Source organism: Pelophylax lessonae (genome assembly GCF_965119305.1).
Source record: "Pelophylax lessonae genome assembly, chromosome: 9".
Taxonomy (NCBI): Eukaryota; Metazoa; Chordata; class Amphibia; order Anura; family Ranidae; genus Pelophylax; species Pelophylax lessonae.
In genome coordinates this window covers 144,337,802-144,364,537 of record NC_138776.1, presented here as the reverse complement: position 1 = coordinate 144,364,537, position 26,736 = coordinate 144,337,802, and the positions used below count along the sequence as shown (strand labels likewise).

Sequence of the window (26,736 nt, the reverse complement as noted above, 5' to 3'; positions counted from 1 at the left end):
GTTGGAGCTCAGTGATTAGAGAGACAGAGGAAGAGAAACAAAGTTATAGATAACTCCTGAGCAGACATAACATTAGAGCCAGTGCTGGGAGGGGGGATTAGTGAGGGACGACTGTCTCTTTCTAAACAGATAAAAGCTGATAGCAGGGAGAGGGACAGATCAGATTCAGGTGCTGGAGGAAGATTTCTGTATTTGTTGTCCATCACTAATCCCCCTCCCGGTGTGGGCCCTCCTGTGTGCTCGGGCCCCCTACAAGAGGGCTGGTGGTCCCCCCCTATCAGCGGCCCTGCATGCACCACTAGTGTTCAGGATTGGCTTGAAGAAAAGGTGGCAACCCCACCCTGACTGTTTGGCCACCTTTACATTCACATCTGCACATTCCAGGAACAGGCACAGAAGCGCACATTTCCACAATAAAACGCACATGGGTTTTAGAGCCCATTCAGACTAGCGTGACTTGTCAGCCTGACAAGTCGCAGTCGGTCGCGGTTCATTGAGTAGTACAGGACCCGTTCTAATAGGAGCGACAAAAGTCGCTCCGACTTAGAAAAAGGGTCCTGTACTACTTTGGGGCGACCTGGGAGCGACTTGCATAGACTTCCATTATGTGAAGTCCCTGTAAGTCGCGGTGCACAAGACTTCACAGGTCGCCCCCCGAAGTCGGATCGCCTCAGTGTGAACCGGCTCTTATGCATGCAGTGTCATTGATTGTTCATGGCACCCCGAACACATTTTCATGAACAGTTATAAGCGGCATGAAGCTCAATGCCGTAAAGCTGCAGGAGCTTCTTTGGCACCTTTGTAATGTGTGGGGCATGTCACATATCAAGTACATGTGAATGGGACCTTTGAGCTTTCGTGAAGCCATAAACAAACAAGACTTGTGTACAGCACACTGGGCTAAATATATCCACCTGTCAGCACCATAAACACCTTGGCACCGCTTTCTACCTCCTGTGCCAACCCTAAGTCATGCCTCTTGCACTGAGCCCCTCGTGCTGACCTCATAGCAGCTCTTACACAATTCTCAGAACAAACAACCAGCTGGGAACTCCCTGTGACATTCTAAACCTGACGTCATCAGCACGTCACATGATCTGAGAAGAGCCACGCAGCCGAATCACCAGCACTGCCTCGGGCTCGCAGTACTGCGGCTGCGTGCCAGGTTGACACGCATACCTCTGTATACCGCGCATGCCCAATCTGCAGGCGAGCGCTCGGCAATCCTCCGGCGCATGCGCCCTTAGCTCCATTGAAGCCGCTCTCCCTCTTGCTGACAGACCGGGCTGCCCTTTTTGCTACGTATTTCCGGTGTGCGGTGTCTGTTCTCTCTTGCTAGCCAGTGTCCAAGGCCCCGGGCCGGGAGAAGAGGAGGAGTCGCTGCCGCCGCCGGGAAGCGAACGGGGAGAAGCGGAGAGACGGAAGGAGGTGAGGTGTTCGCTGGTTGGGGGAGGAGAAAAGGGGGATATGGAGAGCATAGTGAAAGTGAACAGGAAGGCCTCAGTGATCCTATTAGAGGAAGGCATTACCCGGGTCAGCTGTATAGAGAAGCGGCATCCTGAGTCTGTGAGGAGGGGGGTGAGGCCGGTGTGGGGAGATGGGGGCACCAGGGGGGTGACACGCAGGCAGATCCGGGCCCTGAACACATATCATAGTCTGTGTCACCATTACAGGTGACTAATCTTCCCTATCTATACAGATCCCTGCCTGAACTGATCACCCTCACCCATAGAGATCCCTGCCTAAACTGATCACCTCTATCCATACAGATCCCTGCCTGAGCTGATCACCCTCACCCATAGAGATCCCTGCCTAACCTGATCACCTCTATCCATACAGATCCCTGCCTAACCTGATCATCTCTATCCATACAGATCCCTGCCTGGACTGATCACCCTCACCCATAGAGATCCCTGCCTAACCTGATCACCTCTATCCATACAGATCCCTGCCTAACCTGATCACCCTCACCCATAGAGATCCCTGCCTAACCTGATCACCTCTATCCATACAGATCCCTGCCTAACCTGATCACCTCTATCCATACAGATCCCTGCCTAACCTGATCACCTCTATCCATACAGATCCCTGCCTGGACTGATCACCCTCACCCATAGAGATCCCTGCCTGGACTGATCACCCTCACCCATAGAGATCCCTGCCTAACCTGATCACCTCTATCCATACAGATCCCTGCCTAACCTGATCACCCTCACCCATAGAGATCTCTGCCTAACCTGATCTTCCCTATCTTTACAGATCCCTGTCCTTGCTTGGACTGATCACCCTGACCCAAAGATATTCCTGTCCTGTTGTCTATTGATCACCCCAATCCATACAGATCCCTGTCTAGCCGGGTCACCTCTATCCATAGAGATCCCTGTCCATGCCTACAATGATCACCCCAATCTTTACAGATCTATGCTCCTGCCTAGACTGATCTCCCCAATCTGCAAAGATCACTACCCCAGGCTAGCCGTAGAGATGACAGTCCCCGGCTGGGCTGATCACCCCTAGCCGTAGAGATGACAGTCCCAGGCTGGACTGATCACCCCTAGCGGTAGAGATGACAGTCCCAGGCTTGGCTGATCACCCCTAGCCGTAGAGTTGACAGTCCCAGGCTGGGCTGATCACCCCTAGCCGTAGAGTTGACAGTCCCAGGCTGGGCTGATCACCCCTAGCCGTAGAGTTGACAGTCCCAGGCTGGGCTGATCACCCCTAGCCGTAGAGTTGACAGTCCCAGGCTGGGCTGATCACCCCTAGCCGTAGAGTTGACAGTCCCAGGCTGGGCTGATCACCCCTAGCCGTAGAGTTGACAGTCCCAGGCTGGGCTGATCACCCCTAGCCGTAGAGTTGACAGTCCCCTGTTGGGCTGATCACCCCTAGCCGTAGAGTTGACAGTCCCCTGTTGGGCTGATCACCCCTAGCCGTAGAGTTGACAGTCCCCGGCTGGGCTGATCACCCCTAGCCATAGAGATGACAATCCCAGGCTGGGCTGATCGCCCCTAGCCGTAGAGTTGACAGTCCCCGGCTGGACTGAGCACACGATCCATAGAGATCCTTGGCAGGGCTGATCACTTGTCACTGCTTGCTAAGCTGTAATGTAAGCTTGTGTTCTATGAAGATCCACACTGATCACTGACAGGAGGGCACTATCATTAATCTTTATTATTATTATAGTTCTAGGTGTGCACAGGCCTTCAATTCTAACAGTAGAGCAGCCTTTTTTAACCAGGGTGCCTTAAGGTTAAAGTCAACCCTGCCTTTTAGTTACACAAAGCCACACTTTTTATTTTATTGTGCACCATTATAACCTTCTAGCCGCTGGTATTCTAACAACCAATGGCATTTTTATCAGTTGATGAGGAGGATGTCGGTCATCTACACAGCATCCTTGTTTGGCCCTCCCCTGCCCCCTCCATCAGCACCAGGATCAGTGATGGAGAAAAACTGAGGAAGGAGGGAAACATTGCAATACAAATCAGTACCACTGTGCAAAAGTGTGTTTGTTTTTGAGGAATAAATCACTTCTAACGTTGGGTGCCCTACGTGTGGATGTTGCTGCATTATGTAAAACTATTAGAATAGCTTTTTACATTTTAGAATGGGGTGCCTCGAGTCCGTCCATAATTTTAAAGGGTGCTTTGGGTAGAGCCATGTTAAATGATATTTGGGGATGGCGGCCTACACTGTTCTCTGGGTTCAGGGATATTCTATTCTGTCTTCATGGGGATCAGTTTAACGTGGCTGAAATGTGCACGTCATGTAAAGAATATTGGTTCCTTGTAGTGTTTTGTTAGAATGTAGAAAGATCTGATTTACATCTTAAGAGCCTTGGTTGGTTGGTTGGTGTACTGTGTTAGGCTCCATTATAGATGTGCGCCATGGTACTGATCTTGCGTTAAGGCTGCCAATCAGTCAGAACCCTTTTTTTTTTTTTTCTTTTAAATACATTGCACCAAGGATTCAAAATGAATAACACCACAATGCATGGTATGGGTTACCCCAACATAAAAGTGTGAATCCAGGCCTTAACTTGTGGCGAACCACATAATGCATATTTGCGTCAACAGGATTGTATACCTTCACACCCACACACTGCACATCTCCATTCATGGAGACTGAGAGTGCACAGTGATCACATAATCCGGAGATCCTTCATACCTTCTGGCCTGGCAATCACCCATTTAAAGGGCCATGGTGGTGGCGAGGGGGTCTAAGGTGTATGTAAAGCCAAAATGTTTTTTGTTTTGGAGTAGTAGGGAAGGTTTTTTTTATTGCTGTCTGTGTCCCCCTGGGTAGATTCACCCTCTCTATTTTGTCTTGGTGACCACAGTCACTGAAACAGAAAGCAAATCCACTTATCACCTGAAGAGGCAAGGGGAAATATTTCAATGGGAAGGCTTATTGGGGTGACGGTCAAAGAAGGGGCTTCCCGCACTTTGTAGATATTTCATGTTGCATCTCAAGGGCAGGGAGTGAAGGAAAACCAAAAAGAAAATGAATCGACAGACATTGTATGTAAATGCTAAATCTATTTTTCAGTATGTTCTCGCTGTTTTAGCATTTCTTATACAGTTTTTGGGACCCTGTTGCAAATTTTGTTTACGTTGAGATCCTACCAGTAACAGCATTCCTTGTAGCAGGCTGACCATTAGTCACTCCCTTTACGCTTCGTGGTATCGTTGTCCACTGGGCTGTCAATTGGGTTTCTCCGATAGGCAGCCAACCGACAAGCAAAAAGTTCTTGCATAGTAGGCTGACAACACTGCTGCTAATTGTGAGGCAGTCGTTTACTATTGTCTGCAACAATAAGTGCTGTAATGTTACTGGATCTCCTTATGATAATCTTTGCAAAAAGGATTTTCATAAAGAGAAACTGCACACCCCTTCCCTATTTGTTTTTTTTTTCTTTAAAGGAGATGTATGGGAATCTTGTTTTTTTTCCCCAATTTAGACTTAGGATGCAGCATCAGTCCTCCGGCTCCTCTGCACTGAGAACCGAGCGATCGAACACCGCCGATCGCTCTGTTCTGACAGCTCCCCGAGCTCTGCCCCCTCCTTGCTCATTGGGGTGGGGAGTGACCAGCTCAGGTTTTCAGCGGCCCGTGGCCATGATGACGCGGTGCGTGGACCGACTTCTGTGATGTCGGCAGAAATCGGTCTTCAGACCTACTGAAAACAGGTCACAGGTGTGCAGAACAATCTCCACTCCTCTGATCCATCAGAGATGTACAGCCAAACAAGCTTTGTCTGTACATTTCCTTTATTCCCCTCTTACCTGTTCTGCATGGTTGTCCTCAATTCAAATACATGCCTATCCAGCCAATCCAGCTTTTTCCTGCTGATGTCATCAGGAGCCAGCTGTCCCTGCTCTGGTTGTTTTATGGAAGCCAATGCCTTCAGGGATATCCAGAACTGTACAAATGTTGGGGCTGTCTATTTGCTTTAAAGAAAAAGCAAATACTTACGGTTCTAGTAAATACTAAGGTTAAAGTCACACGGACATTAGAACTGTGCATTTTAAACATATAAAGAATTACAGGTTAAGTATATAGCATTAAAGTAACATGTTACACCCTAAATATGGGACTAACATGCTGCTTTGGAGCAGTCCCCCCGCACCCCCCATGCCCCCTGTGACAGCAGGAGGAGGATTCTCTCTCTGCACCTGCTGTCACATTTTAAAAATGGCACAGTTGTGTGGGCGGAGCCCCGCACAGCCACGCCCATTTTAAAATGTGAGAGGTCTTTGAATGGATGAACTACAAGGCTCATCTATCAATTTGGCAGACAGCTTATAGTTCTTAATGCACTGTTCATTAGTTCTTCTTTCACTTCAGTAGCTGTCTGTCTGCCTGTACATTAATGTGAAGGAGCCTGGCATTGCACCCGCAACCTGCTGATCATGGCTGCAGTGTAAAAAAAAACGCATTTGGAATTATTTAAGTGTAAAATCATGTACATTTATTACTTTTTTTTTTTTACAAAAGATGAACGTCTCCTTTAAAACGTGGTTTGACAGTTTAGGAGGAATATTTAAACCAATGTCTAAAGCTTTCAGGATTCAGTTTAAAGAACAACATGTAATAAAAGCAAAAGCTTCTTGGATGCCTTCTGGGCATCTATGGGGCATCTTGTTTACTTGGATTGAAGCGTTTTGTAGGCGGTGGTTTGCCGAAGGAATTGGTGAGGGCTGCTGAGGAACATGGAGATCGAAACTCCCCGAAGTGTCTGTTTCCCAGCAGACTTGAGGGGGGGGGGGGATAAATCCAGCTGTGTTTGGCAGTGCGGGCAGCAGGAGAGGGGAGTATTTCCACTTTTCTTTTAGGGGTATTACTTTCCTAGCTATAGTATAGCGGTGGGTATGTGCACCAGACCTGTGAGTTGCTCTGTCATTGATTGTAAAAGCCTCCAACTCTTACAGCCCATTCAGACTGGCGCAATCCGACTTTGTGGGGCGACTTTGGCGCGACTTGCACGGACTTCATATAATTGAAGTCAATGCAAGTCGCCTCCAGGTCGCCCCAAAGTAGTACAGGACCCTTTTTCTAAGTCGGAACGACTTGTGTCGCTCCTATTAGAACGGGTCCTGTGCTAATCAATGGCGAGCGACCGAGCGCGACTTGTCAGGATGACAAGTCGCGCTAGTCTGAATGGACCCGAAAGGTGCTTTCAATTATCAATATTTTTTTATGGCTATGACACAAATTAAGAAAAGGAAACTATTTCTTTTTTTAAATAAATAAGTTTTAGGCCCCGTGTTTAACCCCAGTGCATGAGGTGCTGCCATGTTCAGAACGCAGGCTGCATGCATTCTCAATATTTGTCCCTGGTCACATACTGCCCCAAACACAAGTCCCTTTCATCACATTGCCCGGCTGGAGCAGCTTACAGCCTCTCGTTCGTTCTACAGGCTGTCGACAGTATGACTGGACAATGTACAATGTACCTGTGCTTTCTGCTCACACCTGAATGCCAGCTCCTCATGCACTAAGGGTGTGTGGGACCTTAGTGTATCTTGGAAGTTTTGAATGATACTTTTATCCATGTGGTTGAAATGAGGTCATCTGAGATTGCCCATATTTTGCTGATTTTGCATGAATGGAGGATACAGCACTAGGAAGTTGCACTATTGGCTGCAGTTTTTTACAAGTAGATGAGTAAAAAGTAGACCTATTTCTCTATTTTTTTTCATATGTAAATCTTGCACTTAGAATTCTGTAACAGCTGTATTTTCTGTTCATTTGTGTTTTTTTTTTTTTTTTTTTAACATGCAGTATTTGTTAAAGGCGTACAGCCAAAGCTCGTTTGGCTGTACTTCTCCCGTGGATTAGAGGAGTACAGTTCGTTCTGCACTCCTGAGACCCATTTTCAGCATAAAGCGGTCTGAAGCTCATTGTCGGCTTTTTATTAAAGTGCCAGTCCAAGCTCTGGAAAAATCGTGACCATATGGTCCAAAGCCGCCTCATGACTGGACCAGCGAGAGCCTAAGCCGGCCGCTCCCGCCCCCTCCACAGCCCAGCACTCCAGGGAGCACAGGGTCAGGACAGAGCAGAGAGCCAGTGACTGACAGTCACTGGCTCTCTGCTCACGGAGCACTGAGAGCCAAGCAATCAGCTGTGTTTGATCGATCGGTTCATGGTCTTGGAGACAGCGGGGTGCAGATGCAGCATCGGATTGGTGCTGCATCCACCTAGGTAAGTATTTAAAAAAAAAAAAAAATCCCATACCAAGTTTGCCCTGCATATTTCACCATTTTCTTGGAACCAGTAATATGAATCTGTTGGTTGGAATTTGAGATGCCTATTAAAATTCTGCATTCCAATCTCTCAAAAAGTTGTAAACCAGTTTGCATGCCAAAGGTCCTAACTAATTATAATCTACATATATTTATCCCTTACCATACTGTATACACGCCGGGAGTCTGACACTGTTGGTATTCTGTCAAATCTTAGTGTAAAGCTGTCCTACATCTTCCATTGTGATTGGACAATATCCTCAGTGGGTTTAAAGCTGTTGGTGCTCATGCAGCTGATGTAGCAGTCCAGGGATTTGAAATCCCACTCTTCTTCCTCCTTCTTTCTGCAGTGCTTTGTGGGACAGATAAGAGTGATTCTGATTGGTCAGTGATCGCTCAGAGCCTCACTTTGATCTATCCTGGATGGGTCCTGGTTGGGAGGGTGTACAGTGTTTTGTTTTCTTTTTTTTTTTTCCTAAATAAGGCGAACTTACATTTTAAGTTAAAGAAGTTAAGTGTTCCAGATGGGGAAAATAAAATGAAAAGTCAGCAGCTACAAATATTGTATAAAGGAAAAGGAATTGGCAGCACTCCAGGTTGAGTCAAAATCCAGATTTATTGACTGGACATCCAAATATGACAATCGTGACAAGTAGGGATGCACCGAAATGAAATTCTTGGCCGAAGCCGAATAATAATGAAATGTTTGGCCGAAGGCCGAATACCGAACGCGGTGTTTCGCATTTTTTCCATTTATTTTGCCAATTTTTTATCCTCTCTCTTGTCCTCTCGTGTCTCTCTCTCTCGTCCTCTCATGTCTCTCTCTCTCTCTCTCTCTCTCTCTCTCTCTCATGTCTCTCTCGCTCTCCCTAAATGTTACTGTAGGGAATGGGATTCAGTGCACACTGCAGCCTTGTACCATAGGGTTAATGTTAGTGACACTGTAGGGATTGGGAAGGATGCTGGGAATGGAAATCAGGAAGCATGCAGGCAGCCTTGTAAATTTTAATTGCAGATACAGGGCACTGGGCAGGTCAGGGTTAATGTGGTAACATCAATTACTCAGTGACAGTCAGTCAGTGTCAGTGTGGACTCGATCAGATTATACAGTGACAGACAGTCTCTCATAGTGGTGGTAGTAGGAGGCTGGAGGTTGACTAGTAGGAGGCTGGAAAGGAGCACAGCCACATACATACATTACTCACTCGTGCACTGCAGCCTGCCCCACACATTCAGTGAGTCTTACTCTCCTCCCTAGTTTTTTCAATGGCACATTCAGGAAGCCAATCACGCCGTGAGTAGCGGCACAGCGGAACCAATCAGGTGTGCAGGCACGCGTGATTGGTTTGCTGTGCAGCTAATCACGGCGTGATTGGCTTCCTGAATGTGCCATTGAAAAAACTAGGGAGGAGAGTAAGACTCACTGAATGTGTGGGGCGGGCTGCAGTGCACGAGTGAGTAATGTATGTATGCTCACCGCTGAAGTGTCCCGGCTTCACGGAAGTCTGTGAGTCCTCCTGTCCTCCGAGTCCCTTCCCCCTGTAAATATCGTGACCTCGGCAAAATAAATATTGCCTACGGCCACAGAACGCGATATCATATCGACTATCGTTCAGCCCTATTGTTCGGCACAAAATTATTCGGCCTTTTGACTTATTCGGCCGAACACCGAAAGTGCTATTTTTTCTATTTTCGGCCGAATAATGTTCGGCCGCCGAATATTCGGTGCATCCCTAGTGACAAGGTAGACGCGTTTCACACACTGACTTAATATATAGACACTTAATCTGTCCAGGGAGCCCGCAATGTCGGCACCCCAGCTGTCTTTCGGATTGGCTGCCGCCACCATTTGTTGTAAAGGAAACCGGCAGTGAAGCCTTTCAGCTTCACAGCCGGTTCCTTACTGCGCATGCGCAATGCACTTTCTAATTGGCCTGGCGGCGGGAGAAGAAAGAGGGGGGGACAAACTTCCGAGGGACCGCATCGCGAGGCCGTCTCCTGGAAGTGGGGAAGGGTACCTGTCAACCTCCCTGACGGAGCAGTTCCTGCCGGGAGAACACTGATTATTGGTAGAAATCCAACATGCTGGCTGTACCCAAGACGACTGATAGATCGGCTTGGGTACAATCAGCATGCCCATACATGGATCAAATCTTTGCCAGTCCTTGCTGAACCGGCTGTGATTCGAGCCATCTATGGTTGACTTAAGTTTGTTGAGCCTGTTGGTTGAGAAAAAAAACTGCCCTTTTAATTTTAGCTTAAAGTGTCATTCAAACAACATTAATAAAAACGATCAATAAATGTATTACATCCTGACTATACACTCAGTCACTATGGGATTCATTTTCTGTATTGTGTAAAAAATCGGATCCTGCTTTTCACTGTTCCTCCCACCTGTCCATGTCCCCGCTGCAGCTGGGGATTCTGCAGAGCAGCATTGGCAACTAGTGCACATGCTCAGTTTTCAGTGTGTCTCTATTCCTTGCATGGGACTATAGTATAGAGTCACACACCTGTGTGTAAAGTGGTAAATGACAGCCTACTTCCTCCCTCCTCCTCCTCCATACCCACTAACCAGCTAAACACAGGGGTGAGGTATTCCATGTAGATTGAGGCTTCACCTCCCTCTTATCCTAAGACCCATGCTGGAGGAGTGTGACAGAGCTTGTGATTGACAGAAATCTGCCCACACCATTTTATTGCCAAAAAAGTAAAGATTTTAGATTTTTTTTTTTTTTTTTTGAACTAGCTGCAGAGGACTAGAAGCTCTTCCTGCTTTTGTTTCCCTGCAGACAGGCTGGGAAAGAGCTGGGTCATGTGACAGCTGTATATCGAGTAGGAAAAAAGGTATAGATTAGGTTTTTCAAATTAAAATAATTACAGTGCCATCATTAACCTACAGAAAGAGAATGGACAATGTAAATTAAACAGAGTGTGTTTAGTATCACTTTAAGGGAAAGCGCGTATAGCTCCAGAGGGGGTCTTTATTACTTTGATCAGCCTGGTGGACTTCTGGCTGTGTCCCGAAGCCAGAAATGAAGGGAGATGGCCCTATAGACGTGTAAGGGGGTGGTAATGTGTGGGCACAGCCAGGATGTAAACACCTGAGAACAGGACTGTCGGACCGAGGGAAGTGTCAGTTACATAGAGAAGCATAGAGACTCACTGACATAGCTGGGCCTGTAATAAAGCATGTAATAAAAACAGAAGGTTTGTATTAAAAATAAAAAATCATTAGCATGTTGGTGAGGGGGGAACTGAGGTACCAGGGAAGGCAAAACCTAAAACAGATTAAAATTCAGTTTAATTCTTCTCCCTGTGCATGACCATAAAAGGACCAGTTACATTTTTCTTTCCTTTCCCCTATTAAAGAGTTGCTGTGTCTTCGTATGATCGTGTTTTATATTTGAATGTCAGGTTGGATGATATTCGAGAATCGTGTTTTTTCCATCATTTGTTAGTCTTTTCGTGCTTTGAGAAAGGGTTTGTACGTTTATTTAGGGCCCATTTACACCTTTCCAGTGTGGTGTATCATAATGCACATTACCTGCGTTTGTGCTTTGCGGTGCCATCTACTTTGCATAGAGGCACAAAGGCACCACAGTTCCAACACGCATGCTTTGCAGCACTCCACAATGGGTGGTAACTCACTGCTGTACATTGTGCTATGTGGTGTTGCCAAAAGGGTGCATGTCCATTTTTTTTTTTTTTGTTTTCGAGCTTTGCTGGTATGTCGTGTAAATGGGCTGCTTTCCGACAGTACATGTTAACATGTTATGTGTGAAAAAATGTGCGTTTGCAGCACATCAGGGACAGAATGAGCTACTAAAGTGGTTTAAAAGGCAGGAGGTTTATTATCTTAATGCATTCTATGCAATAAGATAAAAAGTCTTCTGTTTGTAGCAGCCCCACTAATACTTACCTGAGCCCCATCTTGATCCAGCGATGTTGCACAAGGGTCTCGGCTGCCTGGGATTCCTCTCCTCATTGGCTGGCTGCTGCTGTTAGTCAAAGTCAGTCAGCCAATGTGGAGAGAAAGGGGGCGGGGTCAGGCCCCGTCTCCATGTCTAAATGGACACGGGGAGCTGTGACTCGGCTCGGGTCCCCCTATAGCAATCTGCTTGCTGTGGGGGCACTCAACAGAAGGAAGAAGCCAGGAGCGCTGGCGGGGGACCCGAGAAGAGGAGGATCTGGTCTGCTCTGTGCAAAACCACTGCACAGAGCAGGTAAGTATAACGTTGGTTATTTAAAACATTTTTTTCTCTTACGTCCTCCGACAGTCGCCGCCTCTTCATATTCGTCACATATGGGGTATTAGACTTTGCTCCGAAGGAGTAGCTAGGCAACAGAATATGTTAACAATAAAGCTTTAACATATCCCACCCTCAAGGGGTGGTCCCCTCAGTCAATACCCTCCTACTTCCTGCAACCATATCTCAGTTTTAATGTCTAGCTTGTCAGGAGTGGCTGGCTCTCTCTGTGCTGGGACTTTCTGTCCCAGACTCTTTCTTCTTTTTAATATTTTGTTTGAGTTTTCTCTCTATCTTTACTTAGCTGTTATTTTTGTCAGCATTAGTTAGTTCTTCGGACGAAGAGGATCATGCGGACTGGGTCTCGGGCTGATCCCCCTGGTCGCAGGTCGTGGGTCAGTGGCTTCCCAGTCTGCCATCGAGCGTTCAGCCAGGTAACGCTCCTGGCACAGTGAACGACCCATCCCTGTTCGGTGCAGGGATGATTGGTGAGGTGGCTACCTCACCGGACGCTGTGCGGTTTCTTAACCTCCATTGTGTGCGTCTTGAATTGCGACTCTCCCTGCCTCATGTGCAGCGGCTTGTTCGCCTGTGCGGGTTCCCCACGCCATGTGAGGTAAGTGTATTTATGTGGGGACCTGTCTGTCTGGGGGGGTCTCAGTCTGGGACTGTGTAACCTGCCTTTAATCACACTGCTTGTCTCCCTATCTCTCGGCTGCATGCTGTGGGCTGCAAGGGGGGGGGGGGGAGCTGTATGACACTGTGTGTGTCAGGCTGGGCAGTGTGAGAAGCTGTGTGCTGTGGGGCATGTTTTTTCTTGGCATGTTTGGGCATATGCAGCGATCGCTGCGGCGATCTAACATGTATCCTTATATTGGGATGTAATGTGTGTGTTTTTATGCACTGTGGAGCGGCGTTTTCGGTGCCAAACGACGCCATTTTACCGGCGCCCGCTCCGGCCGCATGGTTTACATGCACGGCGGCCATTTTCTTGTAGCCTCCATAGGCTTACATAGAGCGCCCTGGCAGCATCACTTCCTCTTTCCAGGAACACCGATCGAGGCAGCAGCAGCAGCGGGGTCTCCTCAGGTTTTATCCTTCTGTTCTTGCTATCCATTGCCTGTATTCAGTTTGTATATTCCCTGTGGGGGTCTCATTGTGCCTGAGTGTGGTGCGGTGGGCTGCGCTTGCCGCGCTTGCTAAAAGGGGGCAGTTAACCCTTGGTTGTCTGGCATTACAGGGGCAATGGATTCTCAGGAGGGCAAGTTTCCTACAGTATTGGTGGAAAGCCAGGGGACCGCTGTTTCCCCCCCAGGGGGGGATTTAGCCACTATTGTGGCTGGCCTTGCTGCCCAGGTGCAAATGCTGGTGGCTGCTCAATCTACTAAACGGCCCAGAGTTGCTCTGTCCTCTGATTCTGAGGGTGAAGGTGATGGGGCTGTTCTGGCAGGGACCTCCTTATCGGGGTCCCGCTCCTCTCTTGATCTAGTGGGGTCTGAGGTAGAGGCTGAAGTTGAGGGGGTTGATAATTCTCCCCCTGGCTCGCCTGAAGAGCTTGCAATCATGGATGAGTTGATTGCTTCCATTAAGCAGACGCTACGTTTGCAGGACGAAGTGTGTCCCCCCCGCTGCCTTGGCGGCTTATGGGACGCAGAGGAAACGCAGGACGCCGCAGGTTTTTCCCTGCAATGCTGATTTTCAGCGCGCTGTTAAGGATCAATGGCGCGATCTGCGCAAGCCTTTTGCGGTACCAAGTAAATTCAAGCTGCGTTATCCTTTCTCGCCTGCCACTGATGAACGGTGGTGTGTGCCTACGCCAGTGGATCATGCAATTGCGGTTTTGAACAAAGCCACTGCGATTCCTGCAGAGGGTTCCCCTGTTTTCCGTGATGCCACGGATAGGAGACTGGAGTCTCTTGCCCGTCATACTTATTCTGTTACGGGTTCTATGCTTAAGGCTCTGTTTGCTTCTCTCATGGCGGCCCAGGCGATCGCAAGTTGGACGCAGATGCTTAGGCGCGTCCTAGTGGCCGATTCGGCCTCGGCGGCGACCCTGGATATGGTGGATCAGATCCACCAGGGTGTCATGTATCTGTGTGATGCGGACCTGGACCTGATTCCGTTGGCTGCACGTGTGCACAGCGTGGCGGTGTTGTCTCGCCGCCTGGTTTGGTTGAAATGTTGGTCGGTGGACCAATCTTCACGTAAGACCTTAGCCAATCTGCCTTATGATGGGTCTCGCCTTTTTGGGGAGTCCCTGGATGTGTTGATTAAGGGGATCACCGGGGGTAAGAGCACTCTCTTGCCCCATTTCCCCAAGGCTAAGGGGGCTTCTGGGAAGAAGCATGCTAATTTTCGGCCCCCTCAGGGGTCCTTTCGTGCCTTTCGGCCGCACTACAAGGGCAAACCGTTCAAAGGCCAAGGCTCTCAGAAGAAGCCCTGGTCTGGGAAACAGAAGTCCGGCCAATCCGGACCTGCAGCCCATAACAGTTCGGCCTGAAGGGGCGCCCTCACCCAGTTTTGGGGTGGGGGGGACGCTTGCTCGGTTTTCTTCAGCCCTGGTTGGCCCGTGTGCGGGACAGATGGGTTCTGGAAATCGTTCGATCTGGTTACAAGATCGAGTTTCTCTCTCGGCCGGAGAGCAGATTTTTTCCCTCAAATCTTCAACTGTCTCCAGAGCGCCTGCGGGATCTGCACCTGGCGGTGCGGGACCTGAGGGCTCAGGGAGTGGTGGTTCCGGTGCCTCATCGGGACAGATTTCGGGGGTTTTATTCCAATCTGTTCACCGTGCCCAGGAAGGAGGGCAAGGTTCGTCCGATTCTGGACTTGAAGGCTCTGAACCGCTCTGTGCGGGTTCGCAAGTTCCGCATGGAATCCCTGCGCTCGGTGGTGGCTGCCCTCGTTCCGGGGGAATTCATGGCCTCCATCGATTTGAAGGATGCGTACCTTCACATCCCCATATTCGAGGGTCATCAGAGATACCTTCGATTTGCCATTGCGAAGGATCACTACCAGTTCGTGGCGTTGCCCTTTGGTCTCGCCTCGGCTCCGCGGGTCTTCACCAAGGTGCTTGCACCGGTTCTGGCATTATTGAGGGCCCAGGGCATTTCTGTCCTGGGGTATCTGGACGACATTCTGGTTCGGTCTGCGACCAGACAGGGTCTGGAGGAGGACCTGTCTGTCACGATGCAAACTCTGCAGGAGTTTGGTTGGACGATAAATGTTCCAAAGTCGACACTGAGTCCGTCGGTTCGTCTCCCCTATCTGGGAATGATACTGGACTCGGTGCAGGCGAAGGTCTTCCTGCCGGAAGACAAACTCAGGACTCTTCAGGAGGAAGTCAGGTCCCTCAGGGACGTTCCACACTCGTCTCTGCGGACGTGTATGAGATGTCTGGGATTGATGGTCTCGGCCTTCGAGGCGATTCCTTTCGCGCAGTTTCACACGCGGGGTCTCCAAGCGGAGATCCTGTCCAGGTGGGACGGGCGACCTCAATCTCTGGATCTTCAGATCTCGTTGAGTCATTGCACCAGGGAAAACCTTCTGTGGTGGCTCCAGTCCCCGTTGGTGTCCGGGGGCAAGTCGTTTCGTCCGATCCCGTGGACGGTAATCACCACGGATGCCAGCCTGTCGGGCTGGGGTGGTGTTCTGGGCGTTCTGTCCGCCCAGGGGACCTGGTCGGAGGGGGAGTCTTCCCTCCCGATCAACATTCTGGAATTGCGTGCGATAAGGCTCTGTCTTCATCGCTGGACGGACCGGCTGCAGGGCTGCCCGGTTCGGGTGCAGACGGACAATGCCACGGCGGTGGCCTACATCAACCAACAAGGGGGCACCAGGAGTGCCCGAGCGGCTCGAGAAGTGGCCGACATTCTGTCTTGGGCCGAGACTCATGTCCCGGCGATAACGGCGGTTCACATTCCGGGAGTGGAGAACTGGCAGGCGGACTATCTGAGTCGCCAGACCCTGGATCAGGGGGAATGGTCTCTCCACTCGGCTGTCTTCCAGATGTTGTGCGCGAAGTGGGGTCTTCCAGATGTGGACCTGTTCGCGTCTCGCCTCAACTACAAGGTGAAGAGGTTCGTGGCAAGGACGCGCGACCCTCGGGCAGACGCGTCGGACGCGTTAGTGGCCCTGTGGCATCAGTACAGGCTGATGAACGCGTTTCCACCGATTCAGTTGCTGTCCAGGTTCCTTTGCAGGTTACACTCGGAACGCAGCACGGTGATTCTTGTGGCACCGGACTGGCCTCGCCGGTCCTGGTACGCAGACCTCGTGAATCTGGCGGTCGACGCCCCTTGGCGTCTGCCTCTTCGAGACGATCTACTGTCTCAAGGACCGATTTACCATCCTGCTTTACAGTCGCTGGCTTTGACGGCCTGGCTGTTGAGACCGAGGTCCTGAAGGAGAAGGGTCTCTCTCCAGAGGTCGTTCATACTTTGATCAACGCGAGGAAGTCTTCCTCGGGGAAGGTTTATTACCGTACTTGGAAGGCCTATTTTGCCTGGTGTGAGTCCAGGGGGTTTTCACCCCACACGTACTCGGTTTCCCGTGTGCTGTCTTTCCTTCAGACGGGTGTCGATCAGCGTTTGGCGCTGGCTACGATAAAGGGTCAGGTGTCTGCGCTGGCCGTTCTGTTTCAACGTCCCGTGGCTTCCAACTCCTTGGTTGGCACCTTTATTCAGGGTGTGCGGCATCTGGTTCCTCCTAGGAGGGATCCTTTGCCCCCTTGGGACTTGAATCTCGTTCTATCTGTGTTACAACGTGCTCCTTTTGAACAGATCAGGGAGATCTCGTTGTCTATGTTGTCCAAAAAGGTCGCCTTTTTGGTGGCGATCACTTAGGCTCGCAGAGTGTCGGAACTGGCGGCTTTGTCCTGCAAGTCTCCGTACCTGGTTGTTCATTTGGATAAGGTGGTCTTGCGACCTAATCCTTCTTTCTCTATCGCTCATTGACAGACGTAGTCTTCTTGATTCTCAAGAGCTGGGTTATGTTGTCTCCGCAGGAGTAGGACTAGGCAGAATGACAAAACGTTCTGGCTCCACCCTAGGGGGCAGTCCCTGAGGGTATATCCTCCCTCTCTCTGCTACAGGGAATCAGTTTTTTTCTGTCTAGTCAGGAGTAAGGACCTAAGTTCCTTGCTGGGATCTTTTGGTCCTGGCAAGACTTTTTTTCTTTAAGAAAAAGACATTTTTTAGGTAGTTTTCTCCAGTGTTTTTTTCCTGTGAGATCTTCAAGCAAAAATGCCGGACTGGGCGACACTTGTGGTCACCCCAGCCGGCCTACGAGCGCGTGCAGACCAGGCATTGCGCTTGGTCGGCCGCGACATATTCAAGTAAGTATGCGGGGCCGGGCGACGGGCTGGATGTGAGATCCAGTGGTCACCCCGGTTTCTGCCTAAAAACGCGTGCAGACCAGTGCGCTGAGTCGGCCGCGACGGAGTCCCAGTAAAGGGACTGACTTTGCGAGTTAAAAGCTCGCTTGGACGCCAGGACCAGAGAGTCGAGGCGTCCACAAACCCCCACCTCGGTGGAGAGGGTATTATGAAGAGAGGGTGCCTGTCGGTTCGGTATGGTGAGTAAAACGTTCCCTTTTTTTTCTCATTTATGAGGCAGTATATATTATGGGCCCCTCCATATATGGTCAGTATATATCTGACACTTACAAGTCCCCCTTGTAATACAGCATGTGTTTGTGGGAAGTGGACTTGGTTCAAGAGCTAACACTCTACCCAGCAGACTGTAACATTACAGCAAACATAGGAGGTATAATCCTACCTTATGTGCAGTGTATCTCTGTAGATCCATATGTCACCTCTCAGCAGAGTGCAGGTGGATGTGCTGGGAAGACGATATCGGCGGTCCGCCGCCATTTTGCCGTAGACCGAATGCATGTATGTCCTCAGGTCACGCCGGCCGCCATGTTTTTGGAGTCTTATGTCTCTTCTATGGGGGCGGCCATGTTTTGTGAGCCCAGCTTCCTCGTGGAGGGCTGGGAACGCCCGAAGGCGTACACAGGGGGCGGAGCCACGCCTTCTGCCCGGGAAAAAGCAAACAGCTCCTTCCAGTCTGTGTAAGACAGACGCTGGCTGCAGTTTGTTGGAAACTGCACTGCATCGGTTGGTGAGCCTTGGGGGTCCCTCTCTCTCTCTCTGGGATCGAGAAGCAGGTACTCTGAGGGGCGCTATTGCGCTAGGGGGAGACACAAAAAAAAAAAAAAAAAAAGAGTTTTTTTTTTTGTTTATTGCTGGCAAAAGTGTCCTGTATTAACATGGACCCTGCCACTCATGTATCTCCTCCGGATCCCCTCGAGGGGTCTGCGGGATCCTCCAGCACCCCATTGACAATTGAATCTTTGTCAGCCATTATGGAAACTTTTGTGTCCCGGGTGGAAGTGGCTTGTCAGGGACAGGGCGCAAGAAAGCGACCCCCGCCTAACCCCTTATTATCTGAAACCTCGGATTCAGACTCTGAGCCTATTTCTGCAGTTGCAGGTACTTCATCTGGTATTGGTGTCTCGGGTCCTGTCTCTTCAGACAGTGAGGAGGATGTTTCGGCATCTGCCATAGCCCGAGAGGAAGCGTTGGTAAACGCACTCATTGTATCTGTTCAAGAGACTTTAAGGTTACAGGGTATTCCATCAGAAATAGCTGAAACTGAGATCCCTTTTGGGACTAAAAAGCGCATCAAAGTGGCAAAGGTTTTTCCATTGCCCAAATGTTTTGGCAATCCAATCGATGAAGAATGGCGTCTGCCAAAACGCACTTTTAATTTTTCCAAACGCATTGACAGGCGTTATCCGTTTGAGGAAACCCTTATTAAGAAATGGACAGAACCACCTGTGGTGGATTCACCTATTGCTAGATTGAATAAAGCCACGGTTATTCCTTTAGAAGACGCTCCGTCTTTTAAAGATCCAGTGGATCGCAAGATAGAAGCTATGTCTCGCACCATGTTTTCCTTGATTGGATCAGCTTTCAGGCCAATAATTGCTATTGGTCTGGTTTCGCAGGCTGTAACTGAATGGACCAAGTGGTTACGCCGGGACTTAGAAGAAGTCCCTCAGGCGGTATCAGATTTGTTGGAACAAATGATACAGGGGTTACAGTTTGTATGTGATGCGGCGTTAGACGCCACTCCATTAATGGCGCGAGCATCAGTCTCAGCAGTGGTTCTCAGGCGTACACTGTGGCTAAAAGGTTGGATAGCCGACCAAGGTTCCAAAAAAGCATTGGCTAATATCCCCTTTTCAGGAGAACGTCTATTTGGAGCCAACTTAGATGAGATCATTAAGGATCTCACCGGTGGAAAAAGCACCTTTTTACCGCAAAATTTTAAAGATAGAGGAACTCGTCAAAGACGAGGGCCTTCTTTTTCTGCTCACAAGAGGTTTTTTCGTCCACCGGGTGAAAAAACTAAGTCCTCCAAGGTTCCTACAGGAGGCGTCAGGGGTCGTTGGTCGGGCAAGCAAAAGCCCGCCCCCTCCAGACCTGAAGATAAACCATCCAAAGCCTGAAGGTGCGCCCCCACCCATAACTGGGGTGGGGGGACGTCTTCGCCGGTTCCCGGATCCATGGCTTTCCAGAATCCCGGACAAATGGGTTTGCGAAGTCATAAAGTCAGGGTACAAGATCGAGTTTCGATCTCTCCCACCGGCGCGATTCTTCCCTTCCAATATCCGACTATCTCCGGATCGTCTAGAAGATCTGCGGAGAGCAGTCACAGATCTACTACAACAAGGAGTGGTAGTCCACGTTCCTTGGACAGAACGGTTTCAAGGGTTTTATTCAAACCTGTTTACAATACCCAGGAAAGAGGGCAAAGTGCGTCCAATTCTGGACTTAAGAGCACTCAATTCTTTCGTCAACATAAGAAGATTCAGAATGGAGTCCATTCGCACGGTAGCAGCCTTCCTGCATCCAGGGGATGTCCTAGCGTCCATAGACATCAAGGACGCCTATCTTCACATTCCCATTTTCGCAGGACATCAGCGTTTTCTACGCTTTTCCGTAGAGGAGAACCACTATCAGTTTGTGGCGTTACCTTTCGGTCTCGCCACGGCTCCGCGGGTCTTCACAAAAGTGTTGGCCCCAATGTTGGCACTTCTGCGCCAAAGAGGTATATCGATTCTAGGTTACCTAGACGATCTTCTGCTTCATGCAGAGTCTCCTCAGACCTTGCTACAAAACATAGAAATTACTATGATTTCTTTACAGGAATTCGGGTGGCTGGTGAACCAGCAAAAGTCTTTTCTGGTTCCCACCCAGAGGCTCGAATATCTGGGTCTAATTCTAGACACAGTCAGGACAAGAGTGTTTCTTCCGGTAGGGAAACTTCGAAAGATTCAATCAGCAGTCCAGTTGTTACTGTCCAACAACTGGTCTTCCCTTCGGACTTGCATGAGGGTTCTGGGGTTGATGGTGGCTTCCTTCGAAGCAGTCCCATTTGCCCAGTCCCATACCCGAATTCTTCAGCAAGAGATTCTCCTCAGATGGAATCGGAATCCGGAATCCCTGGACAATCAGATACGATTGAGCAAACAGACCAGAGAGTCTCTGGTTTGGTGGCTTCGGTCTCCAATGCTCAGCCAGGGAAAGTCATTTCTGCCAATATATTGGACGATAGTGACCACGGATGCCAGTCTATCCGGATGGGGAGGAATTCTCGGTCAATTATCTGCCCAGGGACTTTGGTCCCCGGAAGAATCCAGATTACCGATAAATGTATTGGAACTGAGAGCGATCAGACTTTGTCTGATTCACTGGACCGAGCAGCTCCAGGGCAGCCCGGTTCGGATCCAGTCGGACAATGCCACGGCCGTGGCTTATGTCAATCACCAGGGGGGCACCAAGAGTGTCCGAGCGGCCAAGGAAGTGGCTTGCATTCTTCGCTGGGCGGAACGATTTGTTCCAGCAATCTCTGCGGTGTTCATTCCGGGGGTGGAGAATTGGCAGGCAGATTATCTCAGCCGTCAGACCCTGGATCAGGGGGAATGGTCCCTCCATCCAGACGTTTTCCACCAGTTGTGCCTACGGTGGGGCACCCCGGATGTGGATCTGTTGGCATCACGATTCAACAGGAAAGTTCAGAGATTCGTGGCTCGCTCCCGCGATCCTCTAGCAGAAACCGCAGACGCACTGATCGCCCCGTGGGGGCAATACCAGCTAATATATGCCTTCCCTCCTCTCGCGTTACTGCCAAGACTTCTTCGCAGGGTAGAGGAGGAAGGAATCCCAGTAATCCTGGTAGCTCCGGACTGGCCTCGTCGAGCTTGGTACGCCGACATGGTCAGACTGGTGGCGGACGTCCCGTGGAGACTTCCTCTCAGAGAGGATCTACTGTCTCAGGGACCGATCTTCCATCCTGCTTTACGATCGCTGGCTTTAACGGCCTGGCTATTGAGACCCAGGTGCTGAAGGACAAAGGTTTGTCAGCTTCAGTTATTCCTACTCTAGTTGAAGCAAGGAAAGTGACTTCCAGAAAGATTTATCATCGCACATGGAAGTCCTACATTGCATGGTGTGAACCTTTGGGGTTCCGTCCTCGGTCTTATTCGATTAGTCGAATATTGGCTTTTCTGCAACAAGGGGTTGAGCAGAAACTGGCCTTGAGTACTATCAAGGGTCAGGTCTCAGCATTAGCCATCTTCTTTCAGAAGCCTTTGGCTACTCATTCCTTGGTGCGGAATTTCATCCAGGGGGTGCGACATCTGGCTCCGCCAGTGCACGCGCCGTTACCCCCCTGGGATCTTAATTTAGTGTTGTCGGTTCTTCAGAAACCTCCCTTTGAAGATATTAGGGAGATTCCTCTACCCACGTTGTCCCAGAAGGTGGCCTTCTTGGTGGCTATTACTTCTGCACGCAGGGTGTCAGAACTGGCCGCATTATCTTGTCGTTCACCATATCTGGTGGTTCATAGAGATAAGGTGGTTCTTCGTCCGAATCCATCCTTCCTACCAAAAGTAGTTTCAGAATTTCATCTGAATGAAGAAATTGTATTACCTTCCCTGTGTCCTAAGCCCAGTCATCCTCGGGAATTTGCTTTGCACTCCTTGGATGTGGTCCGGGCGATCAGGGTATACTTGAAAACGACAGACTCGTTTCGCAAGACGGATTCACTTTTTGTGATCCCAGATGGACCCAAAAAGGGGTTGCCTGCATCTGCCGCGACCATTTCCAGATGGATCAGACAGACGGTAGTGCAGGCTTATTCTATTAAGGGTCGGGAGCCCCCGTTCCCTGTTAAGGCGCACTCCACTCGGGCACTTAGTGCGTCATGGGCCTTTCGCCATCAGGCGTCAGTGGTCCAGGTGTGCAAGGCGGCTACCTGGTCGTCGGTGCATACCTTCTCAAAACATTATAAAGTTGATGTAATGGCATCGTCTGATGCCTCATTTGGCCGCAAGGTTTTGCAGGCCGCAATTTGAGGAGACCAGTGGTCTACCTCGAGGGTTTTTTTCCGTTGGAAATTTTTTTCTTTAGTCTCATTCTTTGTTTATAATGAGCCTTTAAAACTTCTAGTTTGGCACCGGTTGGGCCTACTAGATTGGATTTGATTTTGTCAATCCCACCCCTCATTTGTGGCACTGCTTCTGGATGTCCCAGCTCTTGAGAATCAAGAAGACTACGTCTGTCAATGAGCGATAGAGAAAAATGGATTTTTGTAAGAACTTACCGTAAAATCCTTTTCTCTTAAGCTCATTGACAGACGTAGTACCCGCCCCTCTATCATTGAGTTGGGTTGGGTTAATTTCTCTGTACTGCTTTAAACAGAACTGATTCCCTGTAGCAGAGAGAGGGAGGATATACCCTCAGGGACTGCCCCCTAGGGTGGAGCCAGAACGTTTTGTCATTCTGCCTAGTCCTACTCCTGCGGAGACAACATAACCCAGCTCTTGAGAATCAAGAAGACTACGTCTGTCAATGAGCTTAAGAGAAAAGGATTTTACGGTAAGTTCTTACAAAAATCCATTTTTTCTGCCGAAACGAGTTTCGGAATTCCATCTTAACGAGGATATTGTTTTGCCTTCGTTGTGCACGAAGCCTAAACATCCAAAGGAGATGAGATTGCACTCTCTGTATGTTGTTCGGGCGATAAGGGTTTACCTTAAATCGACTGAGTCTTTTCGTAAGACGGACTCCTTGTTTGTTCTTCCAGAGGGTCCTCGGAAGGGCATGGCGGCTTCGGCCTCTACCATCGCCAAATGGATCAGGCAGACCATTGAACAGGCCTATGCCTTGCAGGGGAAGGTTCCCCCTGTGCCTGTGAAGGCGCACTCTACTAGATCTCTGAGTACGTCTTGGGCCTGCCGTCATGGGGCTTCTGTAGCCCAGGTGTGTAAGGCGGCGACTTGGTCGACCGTGCACACTTTCACAAAATTCTACAAAGTAGATGTTCAGGCATCGGCGGATGCTTCCTTTGGCCGCAAGGTTCTTAGTGCGGCTGTTCCCTAGGGTCCCTTGTTGGGGACTCCTGGCTGTTGGGATAGTTTTTTGTATCCCCTGGGTTTTTTGTCTTTTCCTGGGTTGTTGCTCCTGTTGAGCACTTATTTTTGCTGTTGCCCAGCTGGTTTCCTTCCTTTGGTAAGGTTCCTTTCTTTGATGTGGAGACTGCGTTGCCTTTCGGCGCGGATGCGTTTCCCACCCCTCATGTTTGCACTGCTTTGGGACGTCCCCATATGTGACGAATATGAAGAGGCGGCGACTGTCGGAGGACGTAAGAGAAAACTGAATTTTTGTAAAATCTTACCTGTAAAATTCCTTTCTCTGAGTCCTCCGACAGTCGCCGCCCCCGCCCCTCTTTTGGGGTTTGAATGTATACTCTACTGCTATTCCACTAAAACTGAGATATGGTTGCAGGAAGTAGGAGGGTATTGACTGAGGGGACCACCCCTTGAGGGTGGGATATGTTAAAGCTTTATTGTTAACATATTCTGTTGCCTAGCTACTCCTTCGGAGCAAAGTCTAATACCCCATATGTGACGAATATGAAGAGGCGGCGACTGTCGGAGGACTCAGAGAAAGGAATTTTACAGGTAAGATTTTACAAAAATTCCGTTTTTATGAAAATGTAATAAACAAAATATGTCTTTGGGTCAAAGGCATATAAACTATTAGTCCCCGTTCACACTAAGGCGACCTGGTCGCCTCACAGGTCGCCGTAGGTTGCCTCCCATAGGGAAGCTGCGGACCCGTTCTAATAGGAGCGACACAAGTCGCTCCGACTTAGAAAAAGTGTCCGGAGCTTCTTTGGGGCGACCCGGAGGCGACCGCCATAGACTTCAATGTTATGAAGTCCGTGGCGGCCACTCCGAGGTCGCGGCGCGCTGCTCGCACCGCGACCTCGGAGGTCGCCCCCCCCCAAGTCGGATTGCGGCAATGTGAACGGGGCCTTAGGCCTCATGCACAATGGACATTTTTACAGCGGCTGTTTTTGACGTCGGACTTTTTTTTTTTTTTTTTTTTCTGCAGCCAGTAAACTCCCCAGCATGTTATTCTATAGGTCCATGCACACATAGGCTGTTATCAACAGTTTTTGGCAGGGGCTTTTTCTGGCTGGAAAAAACCCCGAACTAGTGGGTTTAGGAGGCGTTGGCGTTTTTTAGCTGTGAAAAAGCTCTAACTCTGATAAAAGCTGAAAAACGCAGCTATTCGGCATTTATCAGAGTTTTTTAAGCCATAAGCTGTTGTATGAGTATAGTTTTGCTAAAAAAAAAAAAAGCTAAAAAACGCTACAGATGAAAAACCTCCTTCTACATCTATAGCTTTTGATTGACGGTTTGATAACATCCAGTGTGCAGGAGGCCTTAGGGTTAATTCCCACCAGATGCATTGTAGCCTACGCTGAGCTATTTGCAGTGCAGCCCTAACGCATAGACAAGGCAAATTGCTTTGTGTCTGATGCTGTCAGTTCACAATACAGCAACACACTGTGCACTGAAAAAAATGACTAAAGTACTACATGCAATTGCAATGCTGCAGCAGTGAATGAATTGTATTGAAATGTCACTCATGGCATTTTGGTGAGGTTATGTGGAAAAAAAGTAAGCTGCGTGATAGGGCTGCACGATATTGGGGGAAAAAAGAACATTGCAATATTTCGTTTTCAACGATATATATCGCGATATTTCTCTGGGTGGAATGCAGAAGACGGATTAGGCAGAGTCGGGACTCACAGTTGTGGTAGGAGGTAGAAGAACACAGCCCGACATGACATCTGTCACACACGTTCCCTCTGCCGCCCTGGAGCTAGTTCTCTTGACCGAGCGGTGAGCCAATCACGTGAGTAGCGGCACAGGGAACCAATCGGGTGTGCAGGCACGCGTGATTGGTTAGCTGTGCGCTGCTCACCGCTGAACGTGTGGGACGGCTGCCAGCACTGTGAGTCCTCCTTCTCCCCCCGAGTCCCGACTTCTCCCTGCCTGATGGTAAATATCGTGGCTTTGGCGATATGAATATCGCCCACGCCCACAGAACGATAGTCGATATCATATCGACTATCGTTCAGCCCTACTGCGTGGTACACTGGAACTGAAATATGGGCACTGTGTCCCTCAGAGCGCACCAGCGATTGTGTTTAGGGCGGCTCACTGGTGTGAACGAGCCCTTCTTCTTTTTAAGTCGGCAAAAAAATTCCTACATATTGGTGCTTAACTAGTTTATAGCGGAATTCCACCCAAAAGTGGAAGTTCCGCTTTAAGGACTCCTCGCCCCTTTCAATGCCACATATGGCATGTCATTTTTTGGGGGTGTAGGGGAGTGGGTACCTAGTTTTGACAGGCTCCCACTTCCGCTCAGGCCGCCTAGGTGGCTTGAGTGGAAGTTCTTTTCTCCCCCCTCCTTCCCTGCAATCTTCTGGGATATGTCAGAGGTCCCAGAAGATTGCCCAGCCATTCAGGATGCGCATGCGCAGAGCGCACCCGGCTGTGAAGCCGCAAGCTGTCACAGCTGGGTGGCCACACCAGTAATGCAGGCGCCAGAGGGAACCAGGGCTTCAGGTGACAGCATCTGTGGATCCTGGAACAGGTGAGTGTGTTTATTAGATGTCAGCAGATACACTTTTTGTAGCTGCTGACTTTTAATAAACACAAAATCGTGTGGAACTCCGCTTTCAGGTTAGGAAATCAGTGTAGCGATCTCCGATCACTTGGTGTTCTAATCGCAGGCCCTTTAAGCGCCGGTTCACACTGCAGCGACGCTACTTTGCACCGCGTCCTCGGAGCGGCCGCCACGGACTTCATAACATTGAAGTCTATGGCGGTCGCCTCCGGGTCGCCCCAAAGAAGCTCCGGACCCTTTTTCTAGGTCGGAGCGACTTGTGTCACTCCTATTAGAACGGGTCCGCAGCTTCCCTATGGGAGGCGACCTGTGAGGCGACCAGGTCGCCTCACAGGTCGCCCTAGTGTGAAACGGCACTTAATGCATGCTTGTGTTTTTACCTTTTCTACATGCCACAAAATTGCCTAGCTGAGGTACATACTGTAACTATCAAATGGAGTAAGGAAATTCTACACTTCATTCTCTGTTATCCAATGTAACAGGATATTAAATCCTGCTCTTTGTACAACATGAGATTTACTATACAGATTGCCAGTGCACATGTAAACTAACATTATAGGCACTCTTCTGCCAACTGTATACTAACTTCTTGTATACAAAAGAAATGAATGAGCATGAAATGGTTGCACTTCTTTTTTTTTTTTTTTTTAATGTGTATAGGATACATATATTGAATGAGAAGAATGCCCAGA

General features: G+C 49.4%; 1 protein-coding gene across 1 annotated transcript in view; it reads left to right on the top strand.

Moving 5' to 3' along the window:
• The first annotated feature begins 1,179 nt into the window (after positions 1-1,179).
• SAR1A (secretion associated Ras related GTPase 1A) overlaps positions 1,180-26,736 on the top strand; it is a 62,839-nt gene continuing 37,282 nt past the window's right edge. The window contains exon 1 of the mRNA XM_082268072.1: positions 1,180-1,428. Coding sequence (XP_082124198.1) covers positions 1,195-1,428 — 234 coding nt within the window. The 5' untranslated portion in view covers positions 1,180-1,194. The remainder of the gene's footprint in view (positions 1,429-26,736) is intronic.